At 49.9% G+C, this 24,791-nt stretch overlaps 1 protein-coding gene across 1 annotated transcript; it reads left to right on the top strand.

The window, feature by feature from the left end:
• The first annotated feature begins 956 nt into the window (after positions 1-956).
• Positions 957-24,449, top strand: CHRNA1 (cholinergic receptor nicotinic alpha 1 subunit). The gene is made up of 10 exons (XM_056110479.1): positions 957-1,058; positions 2,214-2,334; positions 9,915-10,060; positions 10,185-10,229; positions 11,891-12,000; positions 15,963-16,158; positions 17,881-18,118; positions 19,860-20,083; positions 22,423-22,662; positions 24,318-24,449. The coding sequence occupies exons 1-10, from the start codon at positions 957-959 to the stop codon at positions 24,447-24,449; spliced, it is 1,554 nt and encodes a 517-aa protein (XP_055966454.1).
• Positions 24,450-24,791: the final 342 nt, after the last annotated feature.

Raw genomic sequence — 24,791 nt, 5'->3', positions numbered from 1 at the left:
TATTCTGACCCATCAGATTAGAGAAGTATGGATGAGCTCAGGAGGAAGACTCATCTGGTACATGAAATTTCTCCTGACATTTCATGTTCTGTATGGCAAGATGCAGGCTGGGAGCTGTGCTTTCCAGCATGGCAGCTGTAGTGTTTTGCTGCGAAAGGAGAGATCCAGTTTGCTAATGGCCATCTAGAATGACTTTAACAGATAAGAGACAAAAACAGTGACAGAATCTCCCTCCATTGAAAGTTTTCATGTTTCTATTTGGGCCTGGGAACATTATTAACATTAATTCATATCGAACACTGTTTAGCATTCAGGCACACACACACACACACTATATATATATATAGAGAGAGGTTTACAGACAACCGCTGGACTAGAGCCATTACTGATTGGATTCCATGGGACATCAAAAGATCACGTGGACGCCCACCTGTAAGATGGTCAGACTTCTTCGTCAAGACCCTAAATGATCGGTTTGAGGCTCTGCATGTTCCTAGAACGAACAGATACCATTGGGCTACGCTAGCACGCAACCGGGATGAATGGAGACGTTACTGGCACCCGCTCGAATAAATCGATGAATAACGGGGATTAAGTGATTAAGTGAAGTGATTAAGTGATATATATATATATGGGCTGGAGCAATAGCACAGGGGGTAAGGCATTTGTCTTGCACGCGGCCCACAAGGCTGACCCGAGTTTGATCCCTCTGCCCCTCTCGGAGAGCCCGGCAAGATACTGAAAATATCTCACCCTTACGGCAAAGTCTGGCAAGCTCCCTGTGATGTATTCGATATACCAAAAACAGTAACAAGTCTCACAATGAAGACATTACTGGTGCCCGCTCAAGCAAATCGATGGACAACGGGAGGACAGTGACAGTAAAAGTGATATAAATCAGATGAAATGGTGCCCAACAGGAGCAGTGCTCTGAAAGTAGAGGGAGGAAACCGGTAATGCCTCCAGCTGCATCCTGCTCTGTCCTCCCAGTCACGTCCTGCAGATTGGTTTGGACACCCCAGAATGGGGGTTATCAGGATGCTGGCCTTGGGCCTGAGGTAAGGGACCATCTTCGCCTGGCTCAATTTAGGAGGAAACAAGAAAGAAGCTATTTATCATTGTCAATAACCACTTCCTTCCCAGTTTGGGTTAAACAAAAAAAAAACATTTCTCAGACCAAGCAATTGCCTACTGCTGATTATAAGAATGTTTGCCAAGTGCAGGGATTTAAAAGTTGAAGCCCTCCACGCTAGCTTCCCTGAGTGAGAGTAGGCAGAGGAATTGATGGAAGGAAGCAGGAACCTGGAAGAGAGCCCTCTTTCCCATCAGTTGAACCCTGAACGGCCATGCTAAGGAGGTGGGCGACTCAGGCCCAGAGCCCCATGGGAGGTGCTGCCTGATGCAGGGAATTGGAGTGTAAGAGCCAGTCTGAGGACCAGAGGAACCATTCTAGGGGAAGCCATCTCCATTAAGAACCCGAAGCCAATCAAACACAGAACTCCAGCAATGGGCTCCTCCTCAGCCCAGACACAGCACGGAAGCTCCAGCTCACAGAGCCCCAGAGCCAGTGAGCTGCCCAGTGTTCTGTGACCTGGGATGATCAGTGTCTTCTGTCACAGACTATCTGCTCAGATGGAGGGACCCCTCTTATCTCCCCTATCCTCCTTTCCTTTCCTTTCTCCTCCTCCTCCTCCTCCTCCTCGTCCTCCTCCTCGTCCTCCTCCTCGTCCTCCTCCTCGTCCTCCTCCTCCTCGTCCTCGTCCTCCTCCTCCTCCTCCTCCTCCTCCTCCTCCTCCTCCTCCTCCTTATTTTCTTTTTTTTTTCCTTCATCTTATCCTGGTTTGTTATTCTTTGAAGTATAACACTCTTTATGGCCAGCAAGGCACTCACCTTGCATGTAGTCAACCCAAACTCCATCCCCAGTACCCCACACGGTCCCCTGAGCCTACCAGCAGTGATCCCTGAGTGCAGAGTCAGGAATAAGTCCTGAGCACAGCCATTTGTAGCCTGAAAAAAATTTTTTTTAATTAATTAATTTTTTTTAAAGCACACCACCCGTTATACCCAACTGGTCAAGGGAAGAGCAACTGTGTAAAGTGAAACGCTGTCACTGTCTGTGGCCCACTGCCACCCCCGGGTTCTGGTAGCCCAGCTGTCGCTGTAGCAAACAGGTGGTGTAAAACAACCGCTCTCTGAGCCCACTCACTCTGCAGGCCTCTCCACAGCCAAGAGTCCCGCCGGCCAGTCCCAGCCAACTCATGGCCACCGGTCTCTACCAGCGCCCATGGCCCACAGAGCACCGGCCATTCCTCCTGCTACTTGGGCTGTGCTCAGGTAAGGGCTGGGGTCAGGGGCTCTTGCTGCAGGCTGGGGCCTTAGAAGTTCCCCATATCAGTCTTGCTTCTTTGTTGGGAGCCCGAAAGTGAAGGCGTCCCTCTGGGTTGCTCTGAGGGGATCTCAGGTGCTGGCTGGACAGGGTGTGTGGGGAGTTTGAGACGGTATTAGCCGGGGGCAGCTTGGACGGGAGCTGAGTGCCCCGAGGTGCCTCCCTCTGCCAGGCGTTCAACCCAACAGACCAGCTTCAGAGCCACTGTCCTTGTGTGAATGTTTGTTTGTTTGCTTTGGGGGGCCATGTCTAGAGCTGCTTGGAGACTTCTGGCTCAAATCACCCAGTGCTGGGGATCAAACCAGGGGTTCTCTCTGGGGAAACCTGTGTCCCAGTCCTGGGAGCCAACTTCCAGGCCCTGGAGTTGCCTTTAGATCTGCACAATTCTCTGGAGGTAGAATGGCAAACAAGGTTAACAAGCCCTTTTCACTCTCAAGAATTCTGCTAATAGGAGAGTGATTGACAGCCCCGCGTGCTGTAGAGAGAGAAACCTATTAATACTTGTAACCAAACTCTCTCCATAAGACATAAAATGAAATTTTTTTAAACTTCTGAAGTTAAAAATAACTCTATATGAGTGCATTCCTGTCTACTTTGTTTAAAACGCAGGATGTTACTGTATTAGGTTTCCGTTTGAATTGGAGCTGGGAAACCTTGCACAGCCCTTGACCTGCATTCCCCTGCTCAGGCATGTCACAGCCCCGCAGCTGAGCCCACACTTCCGGCAGAGGAAGGAGGAGCTGCCAGGTGATTGCTTCATAGATGGGCTCCTTAGTAAGATCTTCCCAGATGAGAAAACGGCGATTGTTTATTTTCTTCAACATTACTGACAAACATAGGCCCTTGTGGGTCCAAGAGCAAAAGAACTTTATTATTAATCCACCCCTGCCCCCCGTTATGGTAGCATTTAGGTAAATCATATAAATGATGATGAATGATATCCTGGGGGATTTAGACTTGACCCAGTCAAGGCTGGTCCTTGGTGGTGATAGAGGTGATGTTGGCAGTGTGTGTGTCTTTCCCTACTCAAAGGTCTCTCCTCTCTCTCCTCCCCTACCTTACCCTCCTCTCCCCTCCCCTCCTCTCCCCTCCTCTCCTCTCCTCTCCTCTCCTCTCCTCTCCTCTCCCCTCCCCTCCTCTCCGTCCTTCCCTCCCCTCCCTTCCCCTCCCCTCCCCTTCCCTCCTCTCCTCTCCCTCTCCTCTCTCTTACCCTCCCCTCTCATCTCCACTCCTCTACTTTCCTCCTCTTCCCTCCTCTCCTTTCTCCTCTTCCCTTCTCTCCCCTCCCCTCCCCTCCCCTCCTCTCCCCTCCCATTCCCTCCTCTCCCCTCCCCTTCCCTCCTCTCCTCTCCCTCTCCTCTCTCTTACCCTCCCCTCTCATCTCCACTCCTCTACTTTCCTCCTCTTCCTTCCCCTCCTTTCTCCTCTTCCCTTCTCTCCCCTCCCCTCCCTTCCCCTCCCCTCCCCTCCCCTTTCCGGTCCTTACCTCTCCTTTCTCCTCTTCTTCCCTCCCCTCCTCCTGTCCTGTCCTGTCCTGTCCTGTCCTGTCCTCTCCTCTCCTTTCCTCTCCTCTCCCCTCCCCCGCAAATGTATGTGAAGCTACTTTTAAAACTATTTGCTATGTATTCAATCAGACCTAGAGTTTCCTGGCCTCAGTTCACATGGCTGGCTCTCAGAAATTTAAAACTAGGCAAGCAGTCTAATTTCTTGGAAAAAGCCAGGAGCTAACCTCCCCCAAGTTCACTTAATTAATACATTTGGAATATGAGCCATGGCAAACACCGTCTATTGCGTGCATAGTGAGAAAACACGGCCCCAAACTGCCAAAGGCATTCAAAGGTCTGGCATCTGGCAGAGAAGCCTGACCCAAGGTGGCCTGTCAAAGCACACAATTCCCTGGGTGCCCCCCAGTGCGCTACCTGCCCCCAAACAGATTGTAATAGTCTGACGCAAAAAAAAGAGCATTTTGAAAAGGAAGCTGGGACACCACTATAGTACTGATGCTTTGTGGGCAAAATTCTTGTTCATCCCAGGATGGCTTTCCTGTGTTGGCTTAACATAGAATCTCTGTTCTATTTATACCGAGTCTTTCATGGCAGTCGCTTCCTCTTCCCTAGCCCTAGAATACCAAGGATTTCCTTGAACCCCACTTTCCAATTTGTTCATAGTTATTTCTGTGAATGGCACATGCCAGTCTTCATGTGGACAAGTGGATTCGTGTCAGATTCACTTTGAACTGTTTCAACGCTTTGAAAATGATGCTTTGTGGGACCAGAGAGATACTACAGCAGGGAGGATGCTTGACTTGCAACCCAGGTTTAATCTCCGGCATCCCTCATGTCCCTGGAGCCCTCCAGGAGTGATTCCTGAGCACAGAGAAAGGAGTAGCCCCTAAGTACCACTGGGCCACTGGTGTGGCCTCAAAACCAAGCCAAACCAAAACAGAACAAAACAATGCTTTGTATGCAGTAAGTGCTCATCACCTACTTGATAAAGAGTTCCTTCTAAATCAGGATTGCAGTAGGATTTTCCTGAAATGGGAGACTGACACTATGAATGTGACTGTTAGTTTATTCCCTGTTCTTTTAAGAGAGTAATTGCTGGGAAAATGGTCCCAGATTTTCAGATCATAATGGAATTGGGAACAGAGGACTTGAATTAAAACGTAAATCCTGGAAGTTCCTATCACTCCACTCAACTTTGGGAGGGAGAAAAGAAAGCAGTGCCAGGAAGCTGCATTTAAGAAATGAGGCTTTCCTGGGACTCCCACCCGGAAGGAAAAAGGCTGTTTCTCACTTGAGGGTAGGGAGAGTGGAAGACACAGGTGACTGTGCCCTGAGGCTCCAGCTGGCCCCTCTCTCTCCTGGACCATCCGGCCAGTCTAGTTTCCTGCCACCTAAAGCCAACCACCTGCTCTAGTCAGTCCTTCATTGCTTGCTAATAGGTTCTTCCTGTCCAATGTGAGGAGGGATTTAAAAAAGAGTACCCAGGCTAAGGATCAGGCCCAGTAATGGAGTAAACGCCTTACATGTGTGAGGTCCAGGGCTTGATCACTGACAGTGCAAAAAGGAAAAAAATCCCAGGGCAATAGCTACAGCAATGCAGTAACCTAATTGGCCCAGGAGTGGGTACTTCTGCCTTTCCCTGACCCCTCCTTGGCTACAGGGGTCCCCCACCCCGACAGGGATAGGCAAGGCTTGTGGAGGACATGATTGCGCCCCAAGGACCCTGCAAGGTGGCTACCAAGATCTTCTCTTTGGACTCCACTCTCACTTGGGGTTCCAGAATCCAAATGATGTGGGGCAGATGTCTAATAAAACTGGTGGGTGGACAGGGTTGGAGCAGTAGTACAGCAGATAGGGCGTTTGCCTTGCACGCCGCAGTCAACCCGAGTTTGATTCCCAGCAGCCCATATGTCCCCCGAGCACCGCCAGGAGTCATTCCTGAGGGCCTGAGCCAGGAGTAACCCCTGTGCATCACTGGGTGTGACCGCAAAATAAGCAAACAAACAAACAAAAACTGGTGGGTGGACTCTGTACAGATCAGAAAACCCCAGGGAAGCTAGAAATGAAGAGGAGGCCTGGTCTGGGTTCTGCCATTATTCCCAGACAGCAGTGATGCTGAGATCTCAGCTCCCTCACTTGGCGTGGAAACACAGAAATGATGCCTCCATTAGGAAGGAGGAGATGTAAGCTTGTGAACTGGGGCAGATGCCCTCAGTTCATTGCCCACCTCTCAGAGCTGAGGGACTTGGCAGATTGTTTCATTCCCAGAACCTTAGTTTCCTGCTCATACATTAAGGGTGAAGATGTCCCTCAGAGGACTGGTTCAAGGGTTCAGTAGGATAATACCAGCATGGGGTCTTTAATGATACAGTTTTCAGATCAAGACGAAAACACACCGTGGAGGGCCAGGGAGATAGTACAGGGTTAAGGCACCTTGCCGTACATGTAGCAGATTTGAATTTGATCCTTAGCACCCCATATGATGCCCTTCTGAGATCTACCAGGAGTGATCCCTGAGCAGAGAGCCAGGAATAAGGCCGGAGCACGGCCAGGTATGACCACCTGACTAACCAAAATATTAAAATTAAATAGATAAGTAAGGACACACTGTGGGGCTCAAGCAGCCTTCAGCACTGCTGGCCTCTGGGCTTTTCTAGCCAAAATCTCCGAAGAGTGTTTGGAACCTGGGTTCCATGGGGGGCGAATGCCACCATCACCACTTCTGAAATCTGGGTAAATCCCAGGGCTTCTCGGTGCCTTGGTGCCCTCTGCTGGAGAGCAAGGATGGCATGGATGTGGGGACCAGTGAGGAGGCTGAGCACATCAGCACCAAGCACAGTCTGTGCCATGAACTCAGCTAGATGTGGACCGATTTTTTTTTTAAGGATGGGCTAGAGCGATAGCACAGCAGGTAGGGCTTGCACATGGCCGACCCGGGTTCGATTCCTCCACCCCTCTCGGAGAGACTGGCAAGCTACTGAGAGTATCCCGCCCACACGGCAGAGCCTGGCAAGCTCCCCGTGGCGTATTTGATATGCCAAAAACAGTAACAAGTCTCACAATAGAGACGTTACTGGTGCCCACTCTAGCAAATCGATGAACAGGAGGACACTACTACAGTGCTACAGTGTTTGAAAATAGAAACGGCTTTAAAAAAAATACAGGGAAAGGGGCAAAGAGACAGCACAGGGAGTAAGAAACCTGCCTTGAGCCCTCTGACCCCAGTTTGATCTCCAGCATTACATATGGTCCATTGAGCACAGACAGGGGTGATCCCTGAGCACAGAGCCAGGAGGAAACCCTGAGGACCACGTCTGGGTATGACCCACCCCCCAACAAATAACTGTCACGGTCCTCCCGTTGTTCATCAATTTGCTCGAGCAGGCCCCGTAACGTCTCCATTGGAGACTTTGTTGTTACTGTGTTTGGCATATCGAATACGTCATGGTGAGCTTGCCAGGCTCTGCCGTGCGGGCAAGATACTCTCGGTAACTTGCCGGGCTCTTCAAGAGGGGCGGAGGAATCGAACTCGGGTCGGCCATGTTGGCTGTGTGCAAGGCAAACGCCCTACCGCTGTGCTATCGCTCCAGCCAATATAAATTAATACATAAATAAATAAAGGGGTTCCCCTGAAGGACTCAGAGATTTAGGGAGATGGTTAGCCTAGGGTACAAGTCAGATTATTTGATGCTCAAACCTGCTGTTCTGCCTTGCTCAGTTCTGTCAGTGTTGGGAGCCCACTGAGGTGAGTTCAGGGGACCATGATGAGTCGAAATCAAACCCAAGGCCCTGTGTACACTAGGCAGATGCTCTCCACCTTGAAGCTAACTTCCCAACCCAGAAAAAGTACTTGTGACTTAATAATTTTATGCAAAACTTAAGAGCATATGGGTTTCCAGCTTGGACAATAATAAAAAAAATAATGAGGGTGTTGCACGCGACTAACCCAGATTTGATCCACTGCATCTCACATGATCCCCTGAGCCCTGCCAGAAGTGATCCCTGAGTGCAGAGTGAGGAGTAAGCCCTGAGCACCACCAGCTGTGTCTCTGAAACAAACAAACAAAATATTTAAATAATAGTAATAATAACGTGTCTTGGGGAAAAGAGAGAAAGCATCACCCTTGCTCCATTTTTAAAGTTGTCTTGGCTCCAGGAGAAGGGTTAGCACTCTCTGTAAATCCCCAGCGGAAAACCAGAGTATTTGGTTTCTTGGATCAGGGCAAGTATATCTCTCTCCTCTTCTGCCTGGGACAGCAGCCCATCCACCATGTACCTTCCTCGGCTGCTCGTTGGAGCTTAGAAAGCACATCTCAGGAAGAGTGGCTGCACTGAGCCCCCACCAGGGCCCTGACCACAGCTCTGCCCTCCTGCATGACACAGGACACGTCACCATGCCTCTCAGAATCTCAGAGATGCCCACCTGCCCGTGTACCCCTTCACAGGCTGATGAGGACCCCATAGCATTGGACAGAGCAGGGCTGTGGGTCTGGAGGTCTCTAGACTCTCTCTCTCCCTTCAGAACACATAGTGAAGGGGCTTCAAAACCCCAACGACACCCAGAGCAAGGCCACCAAGTATGGTGGGTTTCCCTCTATCTGAACAACTTCACTAGGAGACACACAGGATGTCTCTGAAGTGCTGATCTTTCAGAGTCAAGGTCACATTTCTCAAGGGACTGTCTTCAAGGGTTTAGTTTAGGGGCAGTAAGTGCATTCACTGTGTTAGACAACCATTATGGATGCCTAGTTTCAGAACTTTCAGTACCCTAAAAGGAAGTCTTGCGCGTATGAGCAGTTCACCCTCTCCTGCCCCCACCCAGCTCACATACACACTCACACACATGCACACTCAGACACACAAAACTCACATATACACACTCACACACACTCATACATACACACACTCCACTCACATACAACACACACACTCACACATACATGCTAACATGCTCAATCACGCATACACACATACACACTCACACATACATACTCACACACTCATACACATTCACACTTAGTGTTCACATACTCACACTCATATTCACACACAAAAGCACACTCACACATTCTCACACATACTCACACATGCTCACACACATACACACACTCACATGCTCACACACTCACACATGTACACTCATACACAAGACTCATACCCCCCCTCTCTCTCTCACACACACACACACACACACACACACACACACACTTTCCCCTGTCTCCCTTTGCCTGGCAGCTTTTGTTATCTGCACTCTCTGTGCATGGACCTGGCCTGAGTATCCCACAACAGTGTGCTTGTGTGGTATATGCACTTCTGTGTCCGACTCCTGCCCCCACCCCTTTACATTTCCAAGTTCCTCACTCGAGCATGCATGCAGGACCCCTGCGAGCATTACCCCAACAGACCAGACCAAGATTTTATTTCAAAAGCATCAGACTTCAAGATTCCCAGGTGGCCTTGTGGATGAGCTTTTTATATTATACATGTGTGTTCTTAGCTGACCCAATTCATCCAGGGACTGGATCTAGCAAAAAAAAAAAAAAAGGCACTTGTCCAGAGCACATTCATTCCATGACGGGTGTCCCATGGGCTGAGAAGGAACCATACCTGCAGTTGCCCTGGGTGTTTGAGTTCTTTTTTTTTAATAGAGAGAGAGAGAGAGAGAGAGAGAGAGAGAGAGAGAGAGAGAGAGAGAGAGAGAGAGAGAGAGAGAGAGAGAAGGTTGGGCCACAATAATTCTGGGGGCTATTCCCAGTTCTGTGTTTATGGGTGGTGCCCAGGGGAACAGGAAGTACTGGGGCTCAATCCAGGTCAGCCGCATGAAGGAAAGCACATTCACCCTTGTATTGTCTCTGCAGCCCTGGTTGCGTTGCACTTGGAAAGGTGCAAGTCAGTGATCTGGGCCTCTAGCTTCAGCTTGTGAGCTGCTGCCTTCTCTTAGCAGGGTCCCTCTCAAATGCTCCCTTGAGCACCAGTGGGGCTAGGGAGTGGGTTCTAACTGCATGGGTCTTGTACTCCATCAGTGAGCCTGGTCTTGGGTTCGGAACATGAGACCCGCTTAGTGGCAAAGCTGTTTGAGAACTACAACAGCGTGGTGCGGCCAGTGGAAGACCACCGGCAAATCGTGGAGGTCACCGTGGGCCTGCAGCTGATCCAGCTCATCAACGTGGTGAGATACCCAAGCACTGCCCCCACCCCCACCCCCACCCCCACCCCCAGCCACTCCCTCCTCAGCTCCCTGAACTGGGCCATTGCCTTAATGATTTTTCTTCCTCCTCTTCTCCCCACCCCAGGATGAAGTAAATCAGATCGTGACAACCAATGTTCGTCTGAAACAGGTAATAGGGCCGAACAGTTGCATTGGATGTTGATTTGATCTGCTCTGAAGAGGATCTGCTCTGCTTCTTGGGCCCAGAAGAAAGCATTTGGGTCATTGGGAGCTTTGCTAAAAATATGGAAAGAAGAACTTTTGGGTGGTGGGTGGGCGGCAGGCAGGAGGTATCTTATGGATCATACTTGTGGGGGGTTGTTTCTACTTTGTGCCTTCTCTGTGTGTATTGGTTTGCAGGAGAACAGAAGTCAGGCTGGAAAGACAGTCCAGGAGTAATACACTCGCCTGGTATCCAGAGGACCTGGGTTGATCCCTAGCACCATGCAGTACCCCAAGCACCACCTGGAGTGACCCCCTCCCCAATCTCAGAGTTGGGAGGAGCCCCCTAAGCACTGCCTGGTGTGGCCCCCAAACTCCCAAAGAAACAAACCAAGTTTATGGTCTCGGTTCTTGAAGCCAAAAGTCCATCATGCAGGTCTTGACAAATGTTTCCTCCTGTGGCCCTGCAGGGGTGCCCAGGCTCTCCCCTTGGCTTCTAGTCGGTCACCTGCATGTTCTCATGGCAGTACCACCATGCTCCTTCCTGTCGGGACCCCAGTCAGTGGCTCACAGCATGCTAGACAGGAGCATTAGACTCGTGCTCTCTCCCTCTCTCCAGTCCAACCCGATTATGGTTTTGCCCCTTCTCTTTCCTTTGACTGCTGTTGATTTGGTGACCAGGGGTCGAACACACTTGGTTGAGGTGCATGGAGACCACACACTTAGTTGTGGCCCCAGGGAGCCCATGGGACAGAGTTGCCAGTGTCACATTCACCAGGAAGGCTGGTCCTGGGGACCAAACTCAAGGTCTCATGCCTGAAAGGAGGTGGTCTTCCACTGAGTCATCCCCAGGTCTGTCAACATGAATTTGGGGGAGGAAACCATTCAACTGAATATGCTGTGTCAACCAAATTTGCTACATTGAACATTTATTTTTATTTATTTTGTTTTGGGAGCCACACCCAGCAGTGCTCAGGGTTTACTTTTGGCTCAGCACTCACGAATCACTCTTGGTGGTGCCCAAGGGACTGACCATACAGGGTGTCAGGGATTGAGCCCGGGTTGGCCCTGTGCAAGGCAAGCGCCCTACCCATTGTACTATCTCTCCCAGGGCATCTACTTCACAAAAGTAGGAAAAAACTTAATGCAAAAAATTGGTCTACTGCTTGAGGACGGTATTCCCAATAGAGTCGGTGTCCTTTCCTGGTGCACACAGAGTGGTATGGTGGATCTGGCAACACCCCAGGCCAGGACTTGGAGGACTTTTCCCTTCTCATCTGTAAAATGGCCTCAATCATGACTCCCGGACCCTGGGATTATTGCAACGCAGGCGGAATACTGAGAGCAGCACAGGCAGCAGTGCGAGCTCGGGAGCATGGCTACTTGGCAAAGTCTGGGGTGCTGGAGAGATGGTTCAGGCTCACCAAAATCTGGATGAGGAGCTCACCTTGCACACGGCCGAGCTGGGTTCAGTTCCCAGCACCCCATAGAGTCCCCCGGGAGTGAGCCCTGAGCTCCCTCCCAGAGTGTGGCTCCCCCCAGAATCTCTCTGTTTAGAAACAGTTGTGGGAGTCACTCTGTCCTTCTTATGCCTTCCGCGTGTGACCCGGCTTCTGTCCTCACTTCTAGCAATGGGTGGACCACAACCTCAAATGGAACCCAGATGACTATGGCGGCGTGAAAAAAATCCACATTCCCTCACAAAACATCTGGCGGCCAGACCTGGTTCTCTACAACAAGTAAGCAAAGCTGACGGTGCGGGGGAGTGGGGGACGGTGGGGAGGGGGTGCTGGCCTGGGGGATGGGGGCCTGGGGTTCAGGCAGGCATGAGCACGTGAGTGACATGACATGGGTCACTCAGCACCGTTCACAGTAAATATGCCTTAGAGTTGCCAAGAGCCAAGCTGACAGGCCGGGGGGCGGGGGGGGTGGGGTGGGGGAAACACATGGGTGTCAGGGACAGGGGCCACTCAGAGCCCAGCTAGTGGGACAAGGCAGAGAGAGGGGGAGGGGCTGCCCCAGTCTTTACCTCTGGGTTTCTCATTAGACCTGGGCTTCCAGCTTCATCTGTGGAACTTTCCAGGAAAATGTACTGATAGAGCAGAGCTCCATGTTTCTCTCTGGGTGAGAAACTATGAGGGCTGGGGTTGTGCCCTGGCCCCAGCCCCTGGGACCCACCTGTGGTCTTGGAGCCCCCTAAACACTCTGGGGGCCCCTCCCTCCAGACTAATGAAGTAAATTAACAAGTAGGATCCCAATCCTGGTGCCACATGGTCCCCAAGGCACTGCCAGAGCAAACCCTGAGCACAGCCATGTGTGGCCAATACACTGAAGGTAGCAATTATTATCCTGGTACCAGTGGACATGCCGACTCAGCAGCTTTGGGATGGAGTGGGGGTGGGGAGGGAGAGGTTCAGGTCTGTTCTACCGTCTACAAGGACAGTCCTGGGGCCTTTGCTATTTGGGGCCCTTTGGGAAAGATCCAGAGTCACTCTGTTTTGAGGATAGGGCCCCTCTTCCATCTCAAGAGGGAAAATTCACAAGAAGAAAATTGTTGGTTTACAAGTGAGGTCAAAATCTAGTCCCTGTGTCCCTGCAGGCACACAGAGGGGCCCCTCTGTCCCCCACCCTCCCACCCCACCTTTCTAACTCACCAATTCTAATCCCCAACCCAGCCAAGGCTGTGGGCATGGCTGCTTGGGAAATCCTAGACTTGACCACTGAAGGCTGCAGAAATTTCTTGTTTTCCTTTCTCTTATTGTTTTTTTCCACTAAGAAACATTTTATTTATTTATTATTTTTTTTCCAGGCTTACACATTTTTGTGCTTGGGTTTCAATTATACAATGATCAAATACCCATCCCTCCACCAGTACGCATTTCCCACCACCACGGATCCCAGTATCCCTCCCCCCCCCAGCCCCCATCCCACCCTGCCTCTGTGGCAGGGAATTTCCCTCTCTCTCCTTTTGAGTGCTGTGGTTTGCAAAAGAGGCATTGAGTGGCAATCATGTTTGGTCGATAGTCTACTTTCAGCATGCTTCTCCCATCCTGGGAGGATCCTCCCAACACCCTTTGTTTGGTGTTCCCTTCTCTTTCTGAGCTCCCTTTTCCCCTAACATGTGTGGTTGGCCTCCAGGTCATTGAGTAAAATTCCTGGTACTAATCTCTGCCATTCTTGGGTGTTAGTTTCCTATTTTGTTACTTTATGTTCCCCAGATGAATGCAATCTTTCTATGTCTATCCCTTTCTTTCTGAGTCATTTCGCTTAACATGATACTTTCCATGTAGTACCACTTGTATGTAAATTTCATGACTTAGTCTTTTCTAACAGCTACATAGTACTCCATTGTGTAAATGTACCAGAGTTTCTTTAACCAGTCATCTGTTCACTGGCACTCAGGTTTTTTCCAGACTCTGGCTATTGTAAAGAGTGCTGCAATAAACAGACAATTGCAGATGTCACTTCGGCTATACTTTTTTGCCTCTCTGGGATATATTCCCAGGAGTGGTATTGCTGGGTCAAATGGGAGCTCAATTTCTAATTTTTTTGAGAATCATCCATACTGTTTTCGAAAAGGGTTGAACCAGTCGGCATTCCCACCAACAGTGAAGGAGTGTCCCTTTCTCGCCACATCCGCGCCAGCACCGGTTGCTTTTGTTCTTGTGGATGTGGGCCAGTCTCTGTGGTGTGAAGTGATATCTCATTGTTGTTTTGATCTGCATCTCCCTGATGATTAATGATGTGGAACATTTTCTCATGCGTCTTTTAGCCATTCGTATTCCTTTCTCTTATTTTAAAAAATATATTTAAATAATTTTCGAATTTTGTTTACTTTTTTTTTTTACAGTGCTTAGGGCCAGTCCTGTTTCTGTGCTCAGACATCTCTTCTGACAGTGCTCTGGGTCTATACATGGTACCAGGGATTGAACCAGGGTTGGCTACATGCATGGCCATTGCCCTCCCTGTTGCCTTATCTCTCTGGCCCCGTTTATTATCTGTCAGTACCCTGCCCTGAAGACCTTCCTTGGGAGAAATCAGTGCCCATACCAAGAGATCAGCAACTCCAGCTCAAATCTGGATTTTTTCAGTCTCTTGAAAACTCCAATATTCAAAAATATGGGGATTCAGATTTAAGGTGACTGTCCAGCTTCTGAAGGCGAGTCATTGGGCCATACTAGGTCAGACTGGGTCACAGTGGGCCACACTAGGTCCGGGGTGCTGCATGGACGCAGAGCCAAGCTCTGTGGTCAGGGAGATGAGAGCGACCATGTAACAGACTCACTGACCATGTCTTCCTCACCTGCCAAGCCCAGAGGCATTGAGCGAGTGGCTACCACGAGCCTGGATGACCCCAACCCAGAGAGCCCTAGTGATTCTTAGAAAGTTCTAATGATTTTTGTCTTCACCTGCTGATCCCAGCACTGGGCCCCTGGAGGGGCTTTTATTGGTAGTTCCTCATGGTGGTGGTTATTTTTCCGTTTAATAGAGGACAGGTGGAGATGAATGTGACAGATGTCCCAGGATGACTGGGAAGGCAAAGTTTTGGGACACAAGGGCAGAGAGTACTCGCCTAACATAAGGCTATGGCCTTGACCAGGGGTTAGATCCTCGGCACACTATTTTAGCACAAGGGTGTGGGAGGTGAGGGTAGCTGAGATAGAGGAGGGTTCATTATGACAATACTTGTTGGAAATGGTCACTCTGAACAGGATCTGAGCATTGAATGTAGGTACAGAGATATACATGATTGGGCTGGAGCAATAGCACAGTGGGTAGTGCATTTGCCTTGCATGCAGCTGACCTGGGTTCGGTTCCCAGCATCTTATATGGTCCCCCAAGCACAGCCAGGAGTAATTCCTGAGTTCAGAGCCAGGATTAACCCTTGTGCATTGCCAGGTGTAACACAAAAGGAAAAAAAAAACACTATAAGCTTTTGGCATCTGTATTGCAAACCATAATGCCTAAAATAAGAGAGAGAGAAAGAGAGAGAGAGAGAGAAAGAGAGAGAGAGGTTCCTGCCATAGCGGCAGGTGGGGTGGGGGGTAATTTGGGGCAGTGGGAGGGAAACTGGGGACACTGGTGCTGGGAAATTACACTGGTGGAGGAATGGGTATTGAACATTGTATGACAATCATGAACAGCTTTGTAATGGTCTATCTCAGGGTGATTCAATTAAAAAAATTTTTTAATAATAATTAAAAAAAACGACTTGGTTGTGAAAAGTGAGTACTGGTGAAGGGAAAGGTATTTGATCATTGTATGACCGAGACTTAAACCTGAAAGCTTAGTACCTTTTCCCACAGTGATTCAATAAATAAATATAAAAAGAAAAAAAATTAAGGTGGAGTTCATGCCCAATTCAATCAGCTAATCAGTGGCTGAATAAATAGCAGTACTCCTACAAAAAAAATTCAAAAAATGAATAAATAAATAAATAAATCTTGGCACACCAGGAATGACCCCTGAGCACAGAGACAGGAGTGAGCGTAGAGCACAATGGGGTGTGATACCCAAAACTAAGCAAGTGGGCCCCCAGGTGGCACTCAGGAATCTGTACTACATGCAAGCAGTAGGTGCTTCTTTTATCAGACAAGTCTGGAAAATACTGTCATAGATTTAAGATACAGCGAGCTTCTGCCCCAAGCAGAAAACCGGGCCCCTCCTTCACAGCCACGTTCCTCTTCCCCTCCCACCACAGTGCTGATGGCGACTTTGCCATTGTCAAGTTCACCAAAGTACTCCTGGACTACACGGGCCACATCACCTGGACGCCCCCTGCCATCTTCAAAAGCTACTGCGAGATCATCGTCACCCACTTCCCCTTTGACGAGCAGAACTGCAGCATGAAGCTGGGCACCTGGACTTACGACGGTTCCATGGTGGCCATCAACCCGGTATGTCCTCACGCCGTGACACTGAATTCAGGAAAAGAGTGGCCAGGCTCTCTCACTCTTCCCTGTGGTACCTCGAGGATATCCATACCCATCATACCCATGAGAACTTTAGTTTTATTTACTTTTTTCTTTTTTGGATCACATTCAGTGATGCTCAGGGGTTACTCCTGGCTCTGCACTCAGGAATTACTCCTGGCAGAGCTTGGGGGACCATATGGGATGCTGGGAATTGAACCTGGGTCAGCCGTGTGCAAGGCCCTACCCACTATGCTATCACTCCAGCATCACCCATGAGATCTTCGGGGATCTTCCAGTGGTTCTTAGTTGACTGGAAAGGTTGTTGGTAGGCAGCGTGTGAGAACCTCTTGGGAGCTGAAATGAATTCCCTGTGCCCAGGTTCGATGCCCATAATTCTACTTGAATAGGCCTGGGGAAGGGAGCTGGTAGGTACTATATGTTTGCTCTTTTTAAATGATTTTTTTTTTCTGGAGGAGAGGGGATGGGCCTTCTTAGCAGTGCTCAGGAGATCTGGACCAACTGGACCATCAGTTCAGTGCAAGAGCCTGAGGATGAGAAGCTGATCATGCCTGCAGGGACACTCCTGCCACGCAGAGAGCCTCAGGGTACTGGGCCCCTCAGCACTGCTCCCATGGTGCCAGGGGGGGAGGTGGGAAGGGTGTGGTGCCCCAAATTGAATCCAGGTCTGGCACTAGCCGGGCACTCACCCTAGCTGCTGAGCTGCTCCTGGCCAGCTCTTGGCATCAGAAGTTTTAAAGCTCCAAGTGATGTGGATGTGAGGTCAACACTGAGAAGCCTGTGGGGCAACTCCCCTCACTTAAAGGACAAGAACCTAACTGCCTGCTCCCCGCCTCAAAGAAAGGTGACCCCCAGTCCCTCTTGGGTATGTGACAGCCTTGTGACCGCTGATTACGGGGCTTTGTTTCGGATCCGGAAGTGGCGACAGTGGGTCTCTGTTCTTCCATGGTTCGCAGTATTTTCAAGAATGAAAATATTGAGTGATAAAGAACCACAGACTCAGAGTCGGAAGGTAGACAACTTTAATGGAAAATAGAAGAGAGATGAAAAGGAACGCCCTTGTGGAGAGGAACTTAGTACAGGACCAAGTTAACTACAGCTTTTGAGGCTGGGGGTACGGGTTTTTAAGCAAACTGGGTCTTATAAATGCAGGGAAGTTAAGATAAGGGGTTTCCCATAGACTCTTTTAAATAAAAATTGGACTCTTTGGATATCTTATCAATTGACTAAATGTTACTAGGGATACAAGGATTTAACAGACCCTTGTCTGGCCCTATGCCTTAGGTATTTCCCGTTGTTTTAGCCTCCAGGTGAGCCTAAACTCTCGGGCAGAATTTTATGCTGGACCATTGTTAAGTTCCTGCTTATTAGAAAGAGCTGGGGGGTGGGGGTGGGGCTGGAGTTATAGCACAGTAGGTAGGGGTAGGACTTTGCCTTGGTTCGATTTCCAGTATCCCATATGGTCCCTTGAGCACTGCCAGAAGTAATTCCTGAGTGCATGAGCCAGGAGTAACCTCTGTGCATCGCTGGGTATGACCCATTTAAAAAAAAAAAAAAAGAGCCCAGGGAACCAAAAATGTAGGATGGGGGCAGTCAAAAAATGGTACTACTCCCAGCAGCTGGCTCAGGTCAACTGAGCCTTCCTCTTTCATTCTTGCTCCATGAGCTTCGTTCCCTTCTTCTCAGGAAAGCGAGCAGCCGGACCTGAGCAACTTCATGGAGAGCGGGGAGTGGGTGATCAAGGAGGCGCGGGGCTGGAAGCACTGGGTGTTCTACGCCTGCTGCCCCAGCACGCCCTACCTGGACATCACCTACCACTTCGTCATGCAGCGCCTGCCGCTCTACTTCATCGTTAACGTCATCGTGCCCTGCCTGCTCTTCTCCTTCCTCACCGGCCTGGTGTTCTACCTGCCCACCGACTCAGGTGGGACCGTGGCCGTGGCACTGCTGCCCCCTGGTGGGAGGGACAGAGATCATCCTACGGGCCAATAAACACTTGCCGGCAGCTCCCCCAGTCGGCTGTCTGGGGAGGGGGCGGTACCCGGATCAGGAGACCACAGGCTAAGTGCCTGGGGGAGTCGCTGCTGGTGGGGCGCCCCAAGATCCCCGACCAAGCAAGCACAGAGCCAGCTCAGTCTAGTCTAAATGAGTAACTCAGTTGCCAAATACTTCCATGGACCCAGAAACGTGCTGGTAACTCCAGCCTTAACCCGAGTCTTTTTCTCCTTGCTTTTTTTTTTAAAAGTATTTCTTCACTGTGGTTTGTACCACCACCTTTCAGCACCAGCTCTGCCTCTGTTGAACCCTTCCCTCCATCGTAGAAAGAGCCCTCTCCCCCAACCCCTCCAGAGGCCTGTTTCCTACTGTCTCCTACCTGTTTCCTACTCTTGTTCTTGGTTTCTATTATCTTTGGGTCTTCTGTGTTTCCTTATACCCTGCTGGTGAGAGAGATCCTTATATGCTGGTCCCTCTCCCTCTGACCCCACTTAGCATGATGCTCTCCAGTTCCCTCCAGATAGTAGCAAGTTGTATGACTTTATCTCTTCTTACTCAGTCCAGGAGGCTTGTGAGGGGTTCCTGAGCCCCATGCTTGCCCCTTCGTGGGCTGCTGGGCACTTCCAAAGAACCTTTGCAAACCTGGTCTCCAGGAGGAGACATCTCCAGATGTCTCCCAGTGGCCTTTCTGTTGAGCTCAGCAGCCTGGACAAATCGCTTACCTCCTCCTGAGTAATAATGGCTGTGATGTCATTACACCAACACCCGCGCTTTACAGGACAGGGTTGAGGGAAACACACAGGCCTGCTCACAGTCTGCATTCATCAACCACTTAAGACAGACAGTTGGGGGTGGGGGGTGGGCGGGGAAGAGTACAGAGAGCATTATAATACAATTTTATCAAAACCAATTCTTTCAGAATTTTTTTATTGAGTCTCTGTGATATACACCCTCAGAAAGCTGTCAGTGATTGTTTTAGTCATACAGTGTTCCAACACCCATCCCTCCACCAGTGCACATTTCCCAGCACCGGAGTCCCCAATTTCCCTCCCATCACCCCAGCCTGCCTCTATAGTGGGCACTTCTTCTCTCTCTCTCTCTCTCTCTCTCTCTCTCTCCCTCTCTCTCACCCCCCTTTGTAGTTTGTAGTTTGCAATACAAATACTGAAAGGTTGCCATGTATATCTCTTTACCTACTTTTAACACTGAATTCTTGTCCGGTGGGATCATTTCCAACTATTGTCATACCCTTCTCTGCCCTACCTACCCTCATCCCCACACTCACTTGAGGTAGATTCCAACCATTGACCAGTTCTCTAAGTCCTGGTTTTCCCTGGCATTGGATATTAGTCTTCTACTATGTAACTTTTCATATCCCACAAATGAATGCAGCCATTCGATGTCTGTCCCTTTTCTTCTGACTCATTTCACTCAGTATGATACTCTCCATGTCCATCCATTTATAAGCAAATCTCATGACTTCATTTTCCCTTACTGCTGTGGCGTAGTATTCCATTTTGAAAGAGCCCACAGTTGTGTGAATTCGCATCAACAACCAGGAGAAGGAGAGCACGCATTCACCCCTTCTGCTGCTACCTGCTGAGACAGGGCATGACTGCATGCGAGACCCGCCACAGGACGTATCTGTGTTTCTTTCTCATCTCACCCAGGGGAGAAGATGACCCTGAGCATCTCGGTCCTGCTGTCCTTGACCGTGTTCCTGCTGGTCATCGTGGAGCTCATCCCGTCCACCTCCAGCGCGGTGCCCTTGATCGGGAAGTACATGCTGTTCACCATGGTGTTTGTCATCGCATCCATCATCATCACTGTCATCGTCATCAACACGCATCACCGCTCTCCCAGCACCCATGTCATGCCCCAGTGGGTCCGGAAGGTGAGTGGACATAGGGAAAGAGTGGGCGGAGGGGAGTGGGCATGGGGTGTGAGCAGGCTTGGTAAGCAAGTGGGTGTGAGAAGTGAGTGTGGATGGGAAGTGAGTGGGGGTGGGAGGTGAGTGGGAACAGGAGGTGAGTAGTTGTGGGAGGTAGGTAGGTACAGGAGGTGAGTGGGCAAGGCTCCTGCAAGGCTTTGCAAGAGGCTGTCATTTTCTGGAGGACATCCCCAAGTCTTCCCGTCTCCTTCTCTGATATTTCAGGGCACACCGAGAGTGTTTAAGAACTGAAAGTCGGGCTGGAGCAATAGCACAGTGGGTAGGGCATTTGCCTTGCATGTGGCTGACCCAGGTTCGATCCCCAGCATCCCATGTGGTCTCCCGAGCATTACTAGGAGTGATTCCTGAGTGCATGAGCCAAGAGTAACCCCTGTGCAACGCCGGGTGTGACCCAAAAAACAAAAACAAAAAAAATTAAAAAAAAGAACTGATGGGGCTGGAGCAATAGCACAGCGGGTAGGGCGTTTGCCTTGCACGTGGCCGACCCAGGTTCGATCCCCAGCATCCCAAATAGTCCCCCGAGCACTACCAGGAGTGATTCCTGAGTGCATGAGCCAAGAGTAACCCCTGTGCAATGCCGGGTGTGACCCAAAAAGCAAAAAAAAAAAAAAAAACAACCAAAAAACTGGAAGTCAGTTCTGACCAGTAGGATCTGGGAGAAGTACCTCTTTCTAGGGATAAAGGAGCCAGATCACCTCCCCAGAGAGGAAAGCAAAACAGAACAAATAAAACCTACTCCAGCTTCAAGCTTGAAGACAGTCTGAAGCGAGGAAACAAACCAGTCACCCTCTTCTTATTCCAGTGCAGGGAGAGTCTAGAGAGTCCTGTTTGCCTTCCACTTCGAGAATCTCGCCACTTATTTTGGGAGTAAGAATGGAGAAAGGGCTTGATGAGTTTATGTGTTTTCCAATTTCACAGAGACATCAAAATCTTTTCTGCAAAATGGAAAATATTTTGTTCTAAACCAACAGAGAAACAGATAACTGCTTGTAATATGTCTCTCTTGGACCTGTTCCTATAGACTAATAGCACAGTGGGTAGGGCGTTTGCCTTGCACACGGCCAACCCAGGTTTGATTCCTCCGTCCCTCTCCAAGAGCTTGGCAAGCTGCCGAGAGAATCCCACTCACATGGCAAAGCCTGGCAAGCACCCTCTGGCATATTCGATATGCCAAAAATAGTAACAAGTTTCACAATGGAGACATTACTGGTGCCTGCTCGAGCAAATCGATGAACAATGGGAGGACAGTACTACAGTGCTACCTTGTTTTTCAGAGAGAGAAGGGCGGAGGGTAGGGGATTTCTTTAGCCCTAAAATCAGAGGACCCTCAGCCTTTAAAGAAAGTGTGCCAGATTTGGGGGTGGTGGGACAGGAGAAGGGGGCTGGTGATGAGTTTTTAAGAAACAATAAAATTAAGAAAAAACTGCCCGGCCCTGAAGTAGCCCAAAGACATGAGGATTACATTCGTTTGAGATGTAAACCCTGAGCTCTTTGAGGATAGAGAAACCAAGGCACCACCCAGAGAAGGGCTTCTCAGAAAAGGAAAAGCAACAGAACTTAAAAATGAAAAGACCACCATGAAGTCCAAGTTATTTTCCCCTGTGACAACTCCCAGATTAAGTTTTCTGTAAGCATAGAACTCCAGGCCAAGTCAATTTGGAGAAATTATACATAACTTTTCCCAAAAATCATTCTCAGCTTTTCCCCCTCTGGAGAAGTCTATGTTTTCTTATGAACATCTCTCTCTCTCTCTCTCTCTCTCTCTCTCTCTCTCTCTCATCACATATCTCTGAATAACTTCCTTTAAATAAATTGTTTTGCTTAAGAAGGAAAGAGAAGAAAGGAGGGGGGAAAGAGAGGAAGGAAAAAAGAACAAAATGAGGGAGGGAGGGAGGGAGGGAGGGGGGGAGGGAGGGAGGAAGGAAGGAAGGGAGGAAGGGAGGAAGGGAGGAAGGGAGGGAGGGAGGGAGGGAGGGAGGGAGGGAGGGAGGGAGGGAGGGAAAGGAGAGAAAAGGAAGCGTGTTTGGTTCCACAGCTGCACACAGGCGCCCTCCAGTGGCGAAATGCTTGCATAACTGCAGCATCCCTGGACTGATTTCACAGACTACAGGCTTGCCAGTAAGGAAACTTCTAAGACAATCTAACTTCATTTTCCGCCTTAGACCCTGATGCCCAGGGATGCTGAAGGACTCGCCTAGGGTCACGTGGCGAGTTCAAGGTCAGAATCCGATGCTTAGCCTGCAGCCCATCACTCTCCTCCATGAATTTCCTTCCCATTCTAGGTTTTCATCGAGACCATCCCAAACCTCATGTTCTTCTCCACAATGAAAAGACCATCCAGAGAAAAGCAAGAAAAGAAGATCTTTACGGAAGATATCGACATCTCTGACATTTCGGGGAAGCCGGGACCGCAGTCCTTGGGCTTCCAATCTCCACTGATTAAACACCCGGAGGTGAAAAGCGCCATCGAGGGAATCAAGTACATCGCGGAGACCATGAAGTCAGACCAGGAGTCCAACAACGTGCGTCCGGGCCTCCTGCGCCCAGCCTGCCCTGCCCTGCCCTTGCTGTTGTCCTTGCTGTGTGCCTGGGGGTCACCCAGCAGCTTGCATGCGCACCTGATCGCCCTGAGGATAAGTTATAGGGGAGCTTGGGGGGAGAGGAAGCGACTTGAGCTTCCAAGGGTCTCACAGTCTGGTTGCAGCTTCCCCCCCCCCCCCCAGCGGGCGTGCACAGCTCACATCTGGTGGGCTGTGTGCTCCTGCCCTCTGCACTGCGGGGGCCCAGGGGTCACAGACTGCAGAGCTGCCCCTTGGGGCTCTGTGTGGGTAGCCACACCAGGAACTGGAATCTGGGTCTTCCTTAGGTTTGCAAGGCAGGAACCCTAAGCTGCTGAGCTATCTTCCCCCCCCTGCCCCCCCCCCCCAACTGTGTGGCTTGAAATTCACACATCTGGGCTTCCATGATCAGACAGAGTTGGGGAGAGAGACCAAAAGGCTGGCGCCATGCTTTGCACATGAGGACCTGGGTTTAATCCTTAGCACTGTGCGGTTCCCCAACCACTGCCAGAGAGTAACCCCGAGCACTAGTTCTGAAGGTCCCTGAGCACTGCCAGGTGTGAACCATTCAACAAACAACTGAATATATAAAAGATCAAATGCTTGGGTACAGATGGCTGAGTTTGGTTTCATAGGTACATTGTCAAGCGGCAGCAAGTGATCTAGAATGTGTCTTGGTGACCACCTCCAGGACATATGCATATCATATTGTGAATAATGGGGTTAAAAATTGTGCAAGGGCGATAGTGCAGTGGGCAGGTTGTTTGCCTTGCATGTGGCTGACCCAGGTTCCATCCCTGGCATCCCATATGGTTCCCTGAGCACTGCCAGGAATGGTTTCTGAGTGCAGAGTCAGGAGAAACCCCTGAGCATCACCGGGTATGACCCAAAAAGCAAAAAAAAAAATAAAATCATGGGGCTGGAGAGGTAGTATAATGGGCTAAGGCACTTACCTTGCATGCAGCAAAGCTGGGTTTGATCCTCAGCACCACATAAAGTCCTACAAGCACCATTAGGGGGGGCATCCCTGAGTGCAGAGTTAGGAGTCAGTCCTGAGTCCTGCCAGGTGTAGTAGCCCCCAAATCCCTAAATCAATCAGTTGATACATATCAGGCACCACATGGCCCCTCAGCTTGCTGGAAATGGCCCCTGAGCACAGAATCAGGAGTAGCCCCCAGCATAGTTGGGTGTGTCCCATATTCCCAAGCCCAAATCACCATCACGGTCACGGTCCTCCCGTTGTTCATCGATTTGCTCGAGCGGGCCCAGTAACGTCTCCATCATGAGACTTGTTGTTACTGTGTTTGGCATATCGAATACGTCACGGGGAGCTTGCCAGGCTCTGCCGTGCGGGCGAGATACTCTCGGTAGCTTGCCGGGTTCTCCGAGAGGGGCGGAGGAATTGAACTCGGGTCAGCCATGTTGGCGGCTTGTAAGGCAAGCGCCCTACTGCTGTGCTATCGCTCCAGCCCAAATAAATAAAACAAAATAAAAATAGATATCCTACTGGGAGCCCAGGGTTGCTGAGGGCCCTGAGTGAACCAGTGGTTTAATTTGTGGGTAAAGGGTGCCCTGAAGCCCGTCTGCTGCAAAAGATGCTCACTCCTCCTCTCTCCCAGGCGGCCGAGGAGTGGAAGTACGTGGCTATGGTGATGGACCACATTCTCCTCGGGGTCTTCATGCTCGTCTGTATCATCGGGACCCTCGCTGTGTTCGCAGGTCGGCTCATTGAGCTCAATCAGCAAGGGTGAGCCAATAGCCCCGCAGAGCAGAGCAGAGAGCAAGACAAGAGCCGTCTGCTTGGATGTGATTCACTGACCAAACATTGAGTGGAGTTTGGCATTTGTTATTAACAATCGTAATTTATGGTTGCACAAGAGTGTGGCCTCAAAGTGTGTTCACATTGTTCCTTCCTTCACTTCTGCTGTCAGAATGAAAATGGATCCCTGAAAAAAAGTGCTCCTGATGAGATCTGGGAGAGGTTTGTTCTTCTGATTATTACTTTAATTTAAGTCAAAAAAAAAAAAAAGGAAAGAAAAATGTTCTCTTTGCTTAAAGCCCTGTTCGTGCCTACAAGGAAAGTTCCATCCTCC

The sequence above is a fragment of the Sorex fumeus genome, unplaced genomic scaffold, assembly GCF_029834395.1.
Source record: "Sorex fumeus unplaced genomic scaffold, SorFum_2.1 ptg000009l, whole genome shotgun sequence".
In the NCBI taxonomy this organism is placed as follows: Eukaryota; Metazoa; Chordata; class Mammalia; order Eulipotyphla; family Soricidae; genus Sorex; species Sorex fumeus.
Note: the sequence above shows the minus strand (reverse complement) of the source record. Positions and strands in the feature narration are given on the sequence as shown.